This window comes from Corylus avellana, chromosome ca9 (genome assembly GCF_901000735.1).
Source record: "Corylus avellana chromosome ca9, CavTom2PMs-1.0".
In the NCBI taxonomy this organism is placed as follows: domain Eukaryota; kingdom Viridiplantae; phylum Streptophyta; class Magnoliopsida; order Fagales; family Betulaceae; genus Corylus; species Corylus avellana.
The window spans coordinates 13,932,191-13,944,880 of record NC_081549.1 but is presented as its reverse complement, the minus strand read 5'-3'; the positions used below and the strand labels follow the sequence as shown (position 1 = coordinate 13,944,880).

Here is a 12,690-nt window from a genome sequence, read left to right as displayed (position 1 = left end):
TTTATGTTCATAAATATTAATCTGAAGTTCTAACAAATTAAATCCTATGTATGTTTTACTATGCTTCTAAAGGTTAATCAAAACCATCACATGTATCCATTCATTGCACAAATCAAAAAATGAATCCAATTTCAATTAAATCATCAGTTGTGTCCGTAAATCACAACAGATATCCAATTTCAATCAAAACACCATATGTATCCGTAGAACAAATCATAATGAATATTCAATTTTTTTAGGCAAATAAAACCAAGTAACCAATTATGTGAAATGCTATGGAATTTTGTTCTCTCCAATCTCTTTTTTCTTGAAGACTTAGAGATCTATTTATATGGCTTAGGAGAGTCTTAGAAGCCCTAGTAATCCTAGGAAATTCGGAGGTCTGTCTCCCAATCAAATTAGGAATCAATCCTAGTACAAAGCGAAATAGGATTTGTCCAGATTTGTGTTCTTTTATTGCAGGACGATTGTGGCATAGTAAACGTCCGAATTAGGAAAATCCTATTTCACAATAAATTGTATTATTTTGAGTTAGCTTTCCAAGACCACTAGTTTCACCTCAATCAGATATTTGAGCGGAATGTTATGGCCAAAATACTGAGACATATGAAGAATCTGAAATTTAATCCAATCCGATTTTACTCTAATTAGAGAAATTCTGATTTAATCATTTCCTTGATTTGGTTAAAATTAATCACATCATCTAAGTCTTCTCAAAGTGTACTTTCTTCCAAACTTTGTATTTTTTCCTTTAAAGACGCAGTTTTCCTACAACAACCTACAAAACATAGAAAACAAAGAGCTAACACAAAACATTAGATTAATACACAGCTAACCAATGTAAATTAAGGGATCCAAATATACAATATTTAGAACACATCAACGTGCTCGGCCGTTGTGTCGTTTTTTCCATTTTGTTAAAGAATGAGAAAGCACTTGCTCTTCGTAGTGCTCTCACTGATCAGTTGCTTCTGACATTCATTCAATTTTTCTTTTCCTCGTTCCTTAAAACAAGCGCTAAATGATAATAATACCACGCCATATTTATTGGGGGCGTATATATTGAGTCTAGTCCATCCATATTGCTTTTTTGAAATGAAAGAGCTCTTTCTAAGCAGGGTCAGAATGAAGGAGATGATCGAGTTTTTGAGTTTCGATAGGGTTCTTTCTCCTGTAAAGTCGAACCTAGTTAGGAGTTAGTCTTTCCTAACCCAAAACGTTGATGGATCTTTCTATTTCTAGGCTGAGCTTACAACCATATAGTTCGCTCTAAGGGAAAAATGGAGTGGAGACTTCCTTAGCAGAAGCGCTAAGCGATAATAATTTATTTCCCATATTGTCTTTCATCCATTGGGATGATTCTATATACATGAGAGCTCTTTCTGAGGAGGGTCAGAATGAAGGAGATGATCAAGTTTTTGAGTTTCGATAGGGTTCTTTCTCTTGTAAAGTCGAACCTAGTTAGGAGTTAGTCTTTCCTAACCCAAAACGTTGATGGATCTTTCTATTTCTAGGTTGAGCTTACAGCCATATAGTTCTCTCCAAGGGAAAAATGGAGTGGAGACTTCCTTAGCACAAGCTTTAAGCGATAATAATTCAATTCCCATATTGTCTTTCATCCATTGGGATGATTCTATATACATGATGGTTTTATAATTGTGAGAATTGATCTTAATGTTTATATTGAATCATTATGAAATTCTTCTTTTGTCTTAAAAAGTCTTTTATCTTGATTGAACTCAATCCTTCATATTTTCTATGATTATATGAATGATTGTTATACAACGATTTGAACTGACACATGATGAATAGGATTTGATAGGTCATTCCTTGGGAAGACGGATTATACTACACCCTAGTTTAGTGTAATTTAGGTAGACAGTTCATGCCAACTGAATATGGCTTATGCTTATTCATTGATTGTGTATAGCCTATTAAAGAATTAGATAATCCATATCTAGGGAAAACGAATTGTACCACATCTTAGTGGTTAGGTGGATGGTCCGTGCCAACCGAAAATGGATTATACTTATTTCTTAATGATGGTATTTTCTTGACTGCTCGAGTGAGATGAGCCCTATATCATGCATAGTATGAATTTTCCTTATTAATTTATGATTGACCATTGTGATACGATTAGTGGTAAAAATAACTCCCTATTCTATCTCTCATACTATTTATCTTTACTTTTACTTTTATGCATTTAGTTTAAAAACAAAACAAATCAATCATCTTTTAAATTGAGTAATATTTAATCTTGAAAAGCTTGATAACAACACACACGTAGTCCTTAAGGTTCGACACCCTCTATATAGCCATATTGCACAAGGTCTCGTTCTATTGCAAGTTGTTATTTTTATTATTGATATTTTTAGACACAAAAAGACCACATGAGTGTGTGAGTGAGAGATGTTAGTAATTGGACCTCAATATACCTACAGTGGAGCTGGTTGTCCATATAATGCCAAGAGTTGTATCTCTTGGAATTTTAACTTCCATAACCAAGAATTGAGTCTCTTGGTTGGTTATAAATAATCCATGAGATGGAAGTTAAAACATCATATTATTCATTCAATCATTTCAAAATTTGAAATTCTGAATCTCACTCAATTCTCTCTTCTATTCTTTGTCGAATAGCATTTAGGTTGTGGACATACATGTTTTATTCTTGTAATAAAAGACCAAAGTTGAGTTCTTTCAAATTTGGACATGAGAGGTATCATTATACAATGTATAACACTTACCAAAAGATCATTGTTTGTGAGTACTTGAAAAAAGGTAGAACCCTATGTTTTTTTTTGTTTATGTTTTTACAACATAAATAAATGACTTGATTTGAACATGAGTGTGCTATTACAAAAATAACCTCATTAATTAAATTTCTAAATGTTGGATAGAAAATATTCGATTTGTAATGAGTCTTATGGCTTACGTTTTAATAGGTGAGATTTTATATAAATACTTTACGATTTAATTCGAATTTATAATGTTAACATCACTCCCATAAAAGTAAAACAAAATAAAAAATAAAAAATTTTGATTCTAGAGCAGGCGTAAGGGTTGAATTCAGGCATGCGTCGTCACAGCATATTCCATGAGCCAAAACAGAAAAGAAAAAGAATGAGAAAGAAATGGCTGTCGTGACTCGTGAGGCACGTGTATTTTATTTGTTTGTTTTGTCGTTAAGTTTTTGTTTTTCTCTCGGGGAAAAGAAATGCTAAAAAGGATATCTCTATCTTATTCTATCCTACTTGGTTGATTTTTTGGTACAATTTTTTATTTTTCTTTTTAAACAAGAGCAGATCTATGTGCTGGTTACATCAGCGTAATGAAATATGCGTGAGAATTAGGTGTGTAGACTAAATGGTATAAACAAGGGCAGATCTAAATATTAAAAATCGTATTTAGTAAACTGTTCTACAAAGAAAATTGAAAGATAATTTTTACTGATACGTCATCTAAATTATATAACAGTCGAAGAGTAATGTTATGTAATACATACTTATTTTCTATCTACTCTCATATCACTGGGCTAATGTGGCAATGTTCATCAACCCTTAATTTTTTTTTTTTTTTTTTTTTTTTAATTTTAATATTTTTAATAAAGGTTGAACAAATAGTTGATAGACACATTCACATCAACTCAGTAATATGAAATTGAGATAGAATGAGTATGTAGCATTACTCGACAATTTTATATCAGTCTATTAAATAACTTTATTTTTCAATTTTGTTTTTAAACTAAATCGAAATTGATACAATTTAGGCAAATAATACGAGTGTCTTAGTATAAGATCCAAGTGTCTAAATAAATTTTAAGGTTTTTTTTTTTTTTTTGAAGGGGAAGACATTTGATACCCATTCATTGATGAAAAGATCATGTGCAAAAACTCTTACAAACAGAACAAAAAGTTCTGAAGCAAATTATAGGCAAAGCTACGAGGTTATAGACATTAAAGATACATATATTATAAATCTAACATTTAAGACCTATCAGTGACATCAATATTTGCTAACTCATAACTAGACTTCAATTTTAACAACAGATCTGATCCAGACAGATTCAATCCAATACATAAATAGCTCTTATTCTTCGGCCCTGAGAGTAGAAGACCCCATGCCGAAACTCATCCTCCTCAACCCGATAATCAAGATACCGTTTACATCCACAACTCAAAGGTCTGGACCAAAAGGGAATACCTCATAAATCATCAAGTGAGCAGATCAAGAGAGAAGACATAGATTTATTACAAGAAAACAAAAAAACAAAAAAAAGGCCGAAAACGAGCAAAGAAAAATTGGAAAAGAAATATAAAGAAAAAAAAAAAACAAAAGTCAAAAAATTCACAAAAATAGAAAGCGACGCCGTTAGAAATAAATTTTATGTTGTTGACCACTTATGGATGCAAATAAATTTCATAGAATATTTCATTGCCGAAATTACCAAGAATTGGAACACATAATTGCGGTGCATCCTTATCGGCAAAAATTCCGCATGACAAAACCAGCAAACTGGGTGGCAATTTGGTCAATTCCCATCCTCGCGTGACCAACTCAGACCCAGAAAACCAGGGTCTGCCCAACCTCCAGTTTCCACAAAATCTTGGGGGCGGGAAGTTGAAAGAAGCACGCAATACTGCTTTTGCTTTTCCTCTTTCTTTTTTCTTTGCATTTTGCCCAAAACGGTTTCCTCTTTCAGATGGCCCCTGGTTTTGCTCTCTCTCTCTCTCTTTGTCTCTGTCTCTCTCCTTATATTTCAACCAACACCTTCCCCACCTCTCTCCACTGGTTTCCCTTTCTCCTTCTCAGATCTTTGCCTCTTTTGCACCCTTCTATTCTTGTCCAAGAGCTTCTTCTTTTTCACTCAAACATACCCATCTCTACTCTCAATCTTATGCGTTTCATCAAGGCAACGGAAAAACTTGGTTTTCTTCATTTCTGGCTTCTGGGTGTCGAGTAATCGTGGGTGTTACGGATTGGGTTTTTGTTTTGTAAGGCGAAGTTGATGTTGGTTGTCAAGGTTTGCTAGAGAAAAGCGTAAATCTTGTTTGACAGATATCGGGGAAATTGTGTTGCATTTGGAGGAATATTTGTTTCTTTAGCTGTCGGTGAGAATGGAGGCAGCGATGGTGGAGCGGCGAAGAGACAGGGTTGGGCATGTTAAGAGGGTTGGGTATGTGAAGAAGAGTTTTATTGGGAAGAGAAAATGCACGCGGAGGATTAAACGGCGGCCAGCGCAGGCGGTGGTCCCTATGGCGCTGCAGGAGCTGTTTCTTTCGTGCCTAGACGTGTTCAAAGGCCCCGGCACCGTTCCTCCTACTCACGATGTGCAGAAACTTCGCCACATTCTTGGTACGTTTTTCATCCGGATTGGGTTCTCTTAAAATTATCTGTTGAAATTCGTAGCAATTTGTGAGAGATTCATGGAGTCAAATTGCTAGCAATTCAAGCAAGTTTTACTGTCTTGTGGTTTTTTGGATGTTAGATTCCAAAGAACAAAGATCCTCTACAATTCTAGAGGATCAAGTACTGAATTAGCTATGGTAGCTTTGTCTGTATCAAAGATACAATGTTGGAGATGATTATATATAGTAATTGCATGGTGAAGATAATGTCGTTTTCCCCTTTTGGGCAGGCTAGGTATTTAATGTCCTTTTTCTAAACTAGCCTTTTATCATGCTGTAGACAATATGAAGCCAGAGGATGTGGGGCTAAGTAGCGAGCTGCAGTTCTTTAGACCTACAAATGTGCTCAATGCGGATTCAAGGGTCACGTACACAACCATATACAAGTGTGATAACTTTTCGGTAAGACTAGCCTGCTCTGCTCTTGTTGGCTCAAAATATTCTTTCTGTGTGCTTCATAAACTCAAAATTAGGCTGATGAATCATCCACTTGCTTTTGTACCTAAAAAAGAAAAGGAATACTTCATATTTTGGTGTAAATCATTTATGGTTGTTTTTAGAAGATTAATGTTAATACTACACTCCATTTCACTTGCCTGATGTGAATCGTTCTTCAAAAATAAGAAAATTCAAGAGCTGATGATGGCATTGGTCCATTGGCCCAGTGAGATCGGGATGAGATAAGAGTGGAGTATGAAGCATTTTCAATTTTTTTTTTTTTTTTAAAAAAAATTATTATTTTTTTTAATCTATAGTCAAATGGTTTATATGTGTCCTTGTTACTCTTTCCTTGTGCAGTTGTGCATATTCTTTCTCCCGGCAACTGGTGTAATTCCCCTTCACAACCATCCAGGAATGACTGTTTTTAGTAAGCTTCTACTGGGAACAATGCACATCAAGTCATATGATTGGGTTGATCCTATCGATTTGTATGGCACTGTAACATCCTCTCAATGTGAGTGGCTCTCTTTCTCTCTTTCTCCATGTAAATTGTGTGGAAAGATGTGGTGGTTTTAAACTCAAGTAGCATGTTTTTGCAGTGAGATTGGCGAAGTTGAAAGCTGACAGTGTCTTCACAGCCCCCTGCGACACTTCAGTATTATATCCAACAACTGGGGGGAACATCCATGCGTTCACCGCCATAACACCATGTGCGGTGCTTGATGTTATGGGGCCTCCTTATTCTAATGAAGATGGTCGAGATTGCTCATTTTATAAAGATTATCCCTGCACTACCTCAAGTAAGTCAAACTCTTGCTTAAAAGCTGATGAACCAATCGACAAACAAAGGCCAAGAAATAGGTGCCTTAGAAACTTTATTTATTTTTTATTTTTTTCCTTGAGGAGGTTATATTTTTGCAAATTGTTTACCCTCACACCATACCTTTCACCAAATTGTTCCTAGACACGCACACACATACACAAACATTTTTCTTTAACATTTTGAAACAAAAATTCTTTTTAAAGGCAACCCATTTAAATCCTAGTCATTCTTCCTTCAATTGTTGTTGTTAAAAAAAAAAACACACACACACAATTATTACGTCATTTTATTGGAACAAATGAGAACACAATTTCTTAACAGCATTATGTTAGTTTAGAGAGCAATGGCTTACCATATTAGTGGGAGGCAGTATTGCATGCTGTAATACATGGAATGCTTCATAATATTTTAGTAAACTATGCTTTGGAATGTTGGTCACTTGGTTGTGCCTCAATGGTGTTAAATATGTGCCACTTGCTGGGGGCACATATGATGAATGTGCAGAATGTCGGTAGCCGTTGGTGCCATACAATGCATTGGCTGCAGTGCAGTTTTTGTTGATAAAAAAATAAAATAAAATGGTAGCAACAGAATAGTGGATGCAATAATATATAAACAAATGAAAATTTCTTTATGGTTGGAGCCTCACAGGAATAAGATATGAGAAGGAATACAAGCTTGTGATGAACTTGGGTCTTTACCATTAATGTAATTTGGTTTTCAATTATATTGTTGCAGATGGAAATTCGACTGTGAAATCAGAGGAGGCTGACTCTTACGGATGGTTGGAGGAGATTGAAGTGCCAGAGAACTCACAAATGGATGGAATTGAATATATGGGTCCTCAGGTTATTGAGCCTAGCTGTTAGCTGTTCCATGTGTGACCAGAAAGCAAACCCCCCCCAACCCAAATTTGCTTTCTATTCAATTTTTTTTTTATTCCTTTTCTGTCTCTCTTGTGTTGCTCAATTTAGCTATGCTGATTGTAGAAAGGCCTTGTTTGTATGTATTTTTGTTATTTTGTTCTCAAGATAAATACATTAACAAACAATTAAAAACCACATAATGTTCCTCAAAAAAAAAAAATAAAATAAAATAAAACAGTTTTTACTTTTATGTCATGTTAGAATATATATATATATATATATATATATATATAAAATGGCAGTTAAACTACCTACCCTCTCCTTGTTGTGTTTTTTATTTTATTATTATTTATATTTTATATCTGGTTTAAAAAGCGATTGGAGTGAGGATAGGTAAAGAGAGGCTCTAGTGTCCCGAGTTCACATTGAAACGACAAAATGGAATCGTGGACACAAAAATGCATCACTTTCGCCAACCCACCCAAGGGAACAAGCCAATGGTAAGCTCACAAATTTATACGTATTACCTGGCATTGATGCTCTTGGCTTTGGAATCATGATATCATCCACCGTTTTAATGACGTCACCACAACCCTAGCCCATAGTCCACTGCTCTTTCTCTTCTCTTGCCTGAGCTCATTTGTGGGCCATAATAGTGGAGTCCTGCTATCAAGCTGCCAAGAGTAAGACAAGTGTCTGCCAAAGTCTGATGTGGCTTTATGACAAAAAAAAAAAAAAAAAAAAAAATTGTAGAAAAATCTCTCTTCCTAGTCTTGCTAGATTTTGTTTTTTTTTTTTTTTGTTTTTTGTTAAATTTTTATAAGTTAATATTTAATTTCTAATGCCTCAAAATTTAATTTTTGATTTAAAACTAAAACCTATGGGTGGAAGGTTAACCCTTTAGGGACGGTATCACTTAAAAAGGATTTTATCATCGTAAATTTAGTGCTAATACCTCAAATTTAAATTTTCTTTTAATATCTCTCTTCTCCAATTAAAAAAAAGAAAAAAAAAGAAGAAGAAAAGATCATGTCTGACGCTTGAAGCAGCCGAAAATCTCAACTCATAATAGTGTCCTGTTAAGAGTACATGTTCCCTAGAGAGAACATATAGATAAACTAGGTTTGAGACTTTGTGGTACCACGCTTGTCTTAAGAGCATCTTGGACAGAAATAAGTAAAATAGCTATTGAAAAAGTACAAATTTTTTTTTTACCTACTATTTTTTCATACACACTCCAACAGATTCTCTATTTTATTGTTTACTTTCTTTAAATATTATTTTGTGTGTGAAAGAAAGAGGAAGAGAGGGAGAGTAAAAGAAAGAAAGTGAGAGAAAACAAATAATAAACAAAATTTATAGTGTGAAAAGTGAATAGGCTAATCGGCCTATTTATTGTTCATACTAAATGAAAAAAAAACTTAAGTTGACTATTCTAAAACACCCATAATGGTCATATTTGACTATTATTAGAAATTTCACTATTCTTTTGGAGATGCTCTTAACCTTAGAGCATGTTTGAGATTATGGTGAAAAATAGAATTTTTGAATATAGAGTTTTTGCCAGTATGAAAAGTACTACTACTAAAAAGCTATTTACATATTTAGTAACGACATGTGTTAAGTGTTTGTTTTTTATGTTACTCATGTTTGGTAACAAAACTAAAAAAGTGTTTTTAGTTGTAAAAATGACAATAAAAGATATGTAATTTTTTTTTTTTTTTCATTTTATAGTAACATTTTTATATAAAAATCGTTAAGGTTAACTATTTTTTTAAAAATTATTTATGTAACAAAACGTCAACATTTTCTTTCTTTTGTACTTATATGTAATAAAAAGTAATGTCCATCATTTTCTTTCTTTCTTTTTTTTGTATTTAGGGTACATTTGGAATTACAATTTCACAAGAATAATTTGCGTTTTTAAAAGATATCGCAAAAGCTAACGCATTTGGCATTGCGATTTAAAAAGCACTTAATCTAAAATAGAAAAACATCTGTAATTTTTTTTAAGCAGACTAATTGGTGCTTATTTGAAAAAGCGCAAATTTAAACCAAAATCAAAATTTTGCATAACAAATATTTGATAAAAAAAAAAATTAACATATTTTACCAAACTCTTTTACGATTTTTAAAAGTTGTGATTTCAAAAGCACAATTTTTAAAAAAGCAATTTTTAAAATTGCACTTATTAAAACCACAATCTCAAACGAACCCTTATTTTGAACAAAATGTCAAAAACAGGTATTTCTCCGCTATAAATAAACTTTAAATACAAAACCATAATAATAATAAACAAAAATAAAGAAACATGAATGTGCAATAATTAACACACTTACATCATTAAAATTAGAATATATAATTTGTCAAAAGCAGCATCAAAACACTTCAAAGTATTTAACACAAAAAAGAACATAAAAAAAGATCATTACAACATTTAACGAGATCCTTACAACATTTTAAATAGTTTATAATAAAATAACATAAAAAAATAACAACATCAACGGGTCATTAGTAGATTAGCAATATGATCATACTATATGTTCATAAAATTTTCACTGGATGTCTCTTATTGTTGTATGCTTGACTCATCTTATGTTTCGTCATCGCCTGTACTTTCAGTAAGTAGTAAATCTTCATCATCATCTGTAACGCCTCCAAATTTGGCATTTACCAGTCTGGTAGGGTTACTGGCAATTATCTCAGTTTAGCTAACTGATAGCTAAATGGGGAATTGCTACTCTAAGCATAATCAGAGTTAATGCATAAGCAGGTGAAATAAATATGAGATGTCTAATAACCATAATGAAACATGTAATATCCTCAAAACACAGACACATCAACTAATAGAAATAGTATCTTAAGCAAATCTGATAACAATGTGTAGATCTTTTCTTAAGCAAGGTCCGTAGTGGCAACCATGTCACTTTTTGGTTCTACAAACAAGTTTCCAACAAGATGTAATAACCGCGTAAGTCTAACGACTTAGTAAGTAAACCTCAAAATTGGTTCATGAGCCAGTTATTATAGAATTAAACATGCAGTTTGTCAAGAATTGGTAAGAGGTGGTCTCTATCAATACATCGTAAAATATTGTTTTCTTGACGGAAAATGGTGTACTTCCAGCGGTAATCGCCTAAATAGTTTTAATGTAGAAAACTAATGCTTTATAGGTCATAACTACTATATATGGTCTACCGGAGATAGTACCCATTCTCAGCAACGTTGACATTGTCCCGAGGGACCTGTAATATAATGCTGGTGCCCCGACCATTGTACGCTACTGTCCATAACACTAGTAACCTGATCAAGTTCGACCTCGGGTGGCCCACGTTACTAATGATGTACGTCTTGTAGTGACCTGCCTGTTAAGGCTACGCCGGTCAGGAAATAACCATTAGATCTAAGGCCCTTATATCACATTCACATACAATTTGACCACAGAATCCAATTTATATAGTAAACTCATGCCCATTATACCATATGTATTGGTGTACCATGTCATACAATGCATCTTATCAACCAATTATTAAAGCAGTCACCAAGTTGTACAAAAACATAGACATGCTCATATCATATGCTTGCTCAATCAGCTGACATATCACACGTTTTTAAGGAAAGTGGTCATAAGTGTTTACTTACCTCGTGTGCTCGCTTAAGTCCTCCGACATCACAAATCCCTACTATAACGAAATACGATACATCGTTACACGTAGTACTAGAGAACTTCTACAATTAACGTATTAGGTCTTGTCTAACGAAAAGGGGTCATTAAAGCCCTAAGATTACACATTTGGAGCTAAAGGCGAACACCTTGCTCCCTAGGCGAACACTTGGGCTCGAAAGCGAACGTTCGGCCAGTGAGTTAAGACTCTCGGCTGGAAACTTCAAACTGTGTTTTTAGGCTTCTATCTAAACCTAGGGTTGATATATCTCACCCTAGGCTACTAATGAACACATGCAACGTATCAAAACACGTTAGTCAAGGATTCTTAAGAAATCAAAAGGGGTGTTTAAAACTTCGAAAAACATTTCTTCCTCTTTTAAGAAATGGGCACATTACTCAATAGGCCTCTTTAGAACTTAAAATACTTATGAAAAATAGTAAGAGCAACATGAAGGCTTATGAAAATGAACAAGAGGTTACCTTTAGAGGATGGCAAGGAACCAAGGTCTCCTTCTTCTCTCTCCAAAGCACTCCTCACACTAATATTAGGGCTTTCTGAAGTTATGGGAGGCTGAGCATCGAAGAATATAGTTTATACAGGGGCTTGGGGCGTGCCTTGCTCTGAAAAGGTGGAGAATGTGTTAAAATTGCCTTTTAGAGTTGTCAGCGAACGTTCGGGTACTATTTGGGCGAACGTTCGGGGTACTATTACACATTGGATAAAAGGGTTTAGGCGTACGTTCTGGGGTATTGCCCATTGGCTGAAAGACTGGTCAACAAATGCTCGTGGTGGTCCCCCTAGTGTACGTGCGACTATAGTTTAGGTGCGTATGTTCAGGTGGTCCCCTAGTGTACGCTCGGTCAGTGAGGGGTCGTTTTGGGTTTTGTCTTAAAAAGGCTAAAGGGGTTAGGCTACTAATAAAGAGTTTTGGTCTTTTGGTTTATAAACCTTCTTTTACGAAAACATTAACCATTTTTGTAGTAAATCATTGATCTTTTAAAACGAGTGTTTTTGTTAGGGTATTACATCATCATAAGGTTGGAAATCAGCATCTTTTATTGCATGCTTCCTAATGAAGTTATGAAGAGCCATAGACGCCACCACGATTTTCACTTGTTTATCATAAGGAAAATTTGGTATGCTATGCAATATCTTCCACTTATTTTTCTAAACTCCAAATGTTCTTTCAATAGTGCATCTAAATAATGAATGTGCATGATTCAAAATTTCATGCATACCCCTCAGTTGGCTTCCGCAATGAAAGTTTGGTAGATGATACCGTTTCCTTTTGTATGGCCCCATGTATCCCTTCATGTGAGGATATCCTGTATTTACCAAGTAATACTTGCCTGCAAACAATATACGAATAACGATCATTGAAAATATTGAAAAGTGTATTTTTTTTAATTTATAATTCATAATTATTATTTTTATTAAATAAAAACCTCTAGGTGAGTGTGAAAATCGCAATTCTTCTTTTCGAATAG

At 34.1% G+C, this 12,690-nt stretch overlaps 1 protein-coding gene across 1 annotated transcript; it reads left to right on the top strand.

The window, feature by feature from the left end:
• Positions 1-4,531: 4,531 nt before the first annotated feature.
• Positions 4,532-7,745, top strand: LOC132192054 (plant cysteine oxidase 2-like). Its single transcript, XM_059607246.1, has 5 exons — positions 4,532-5,352; positions 5,686-5,807; positions 6,204-6,360; positions 6,446-6,646; positions 7,408-7,745. The coding sequence occupies exons 1-5, from the start codon at positions 5,115-5,117 to the stop codon at positions 7,536-7,538; spliced, it is 849 nt and encodes a 282-aa protein (XP_059463229.1). The 5' UTR covers positions 4,532-5,114; the 3' UTR covers positions 7,539-7,745.
• Positions 7,746-12,690: the final 4,945 nt, after the last annotated feature.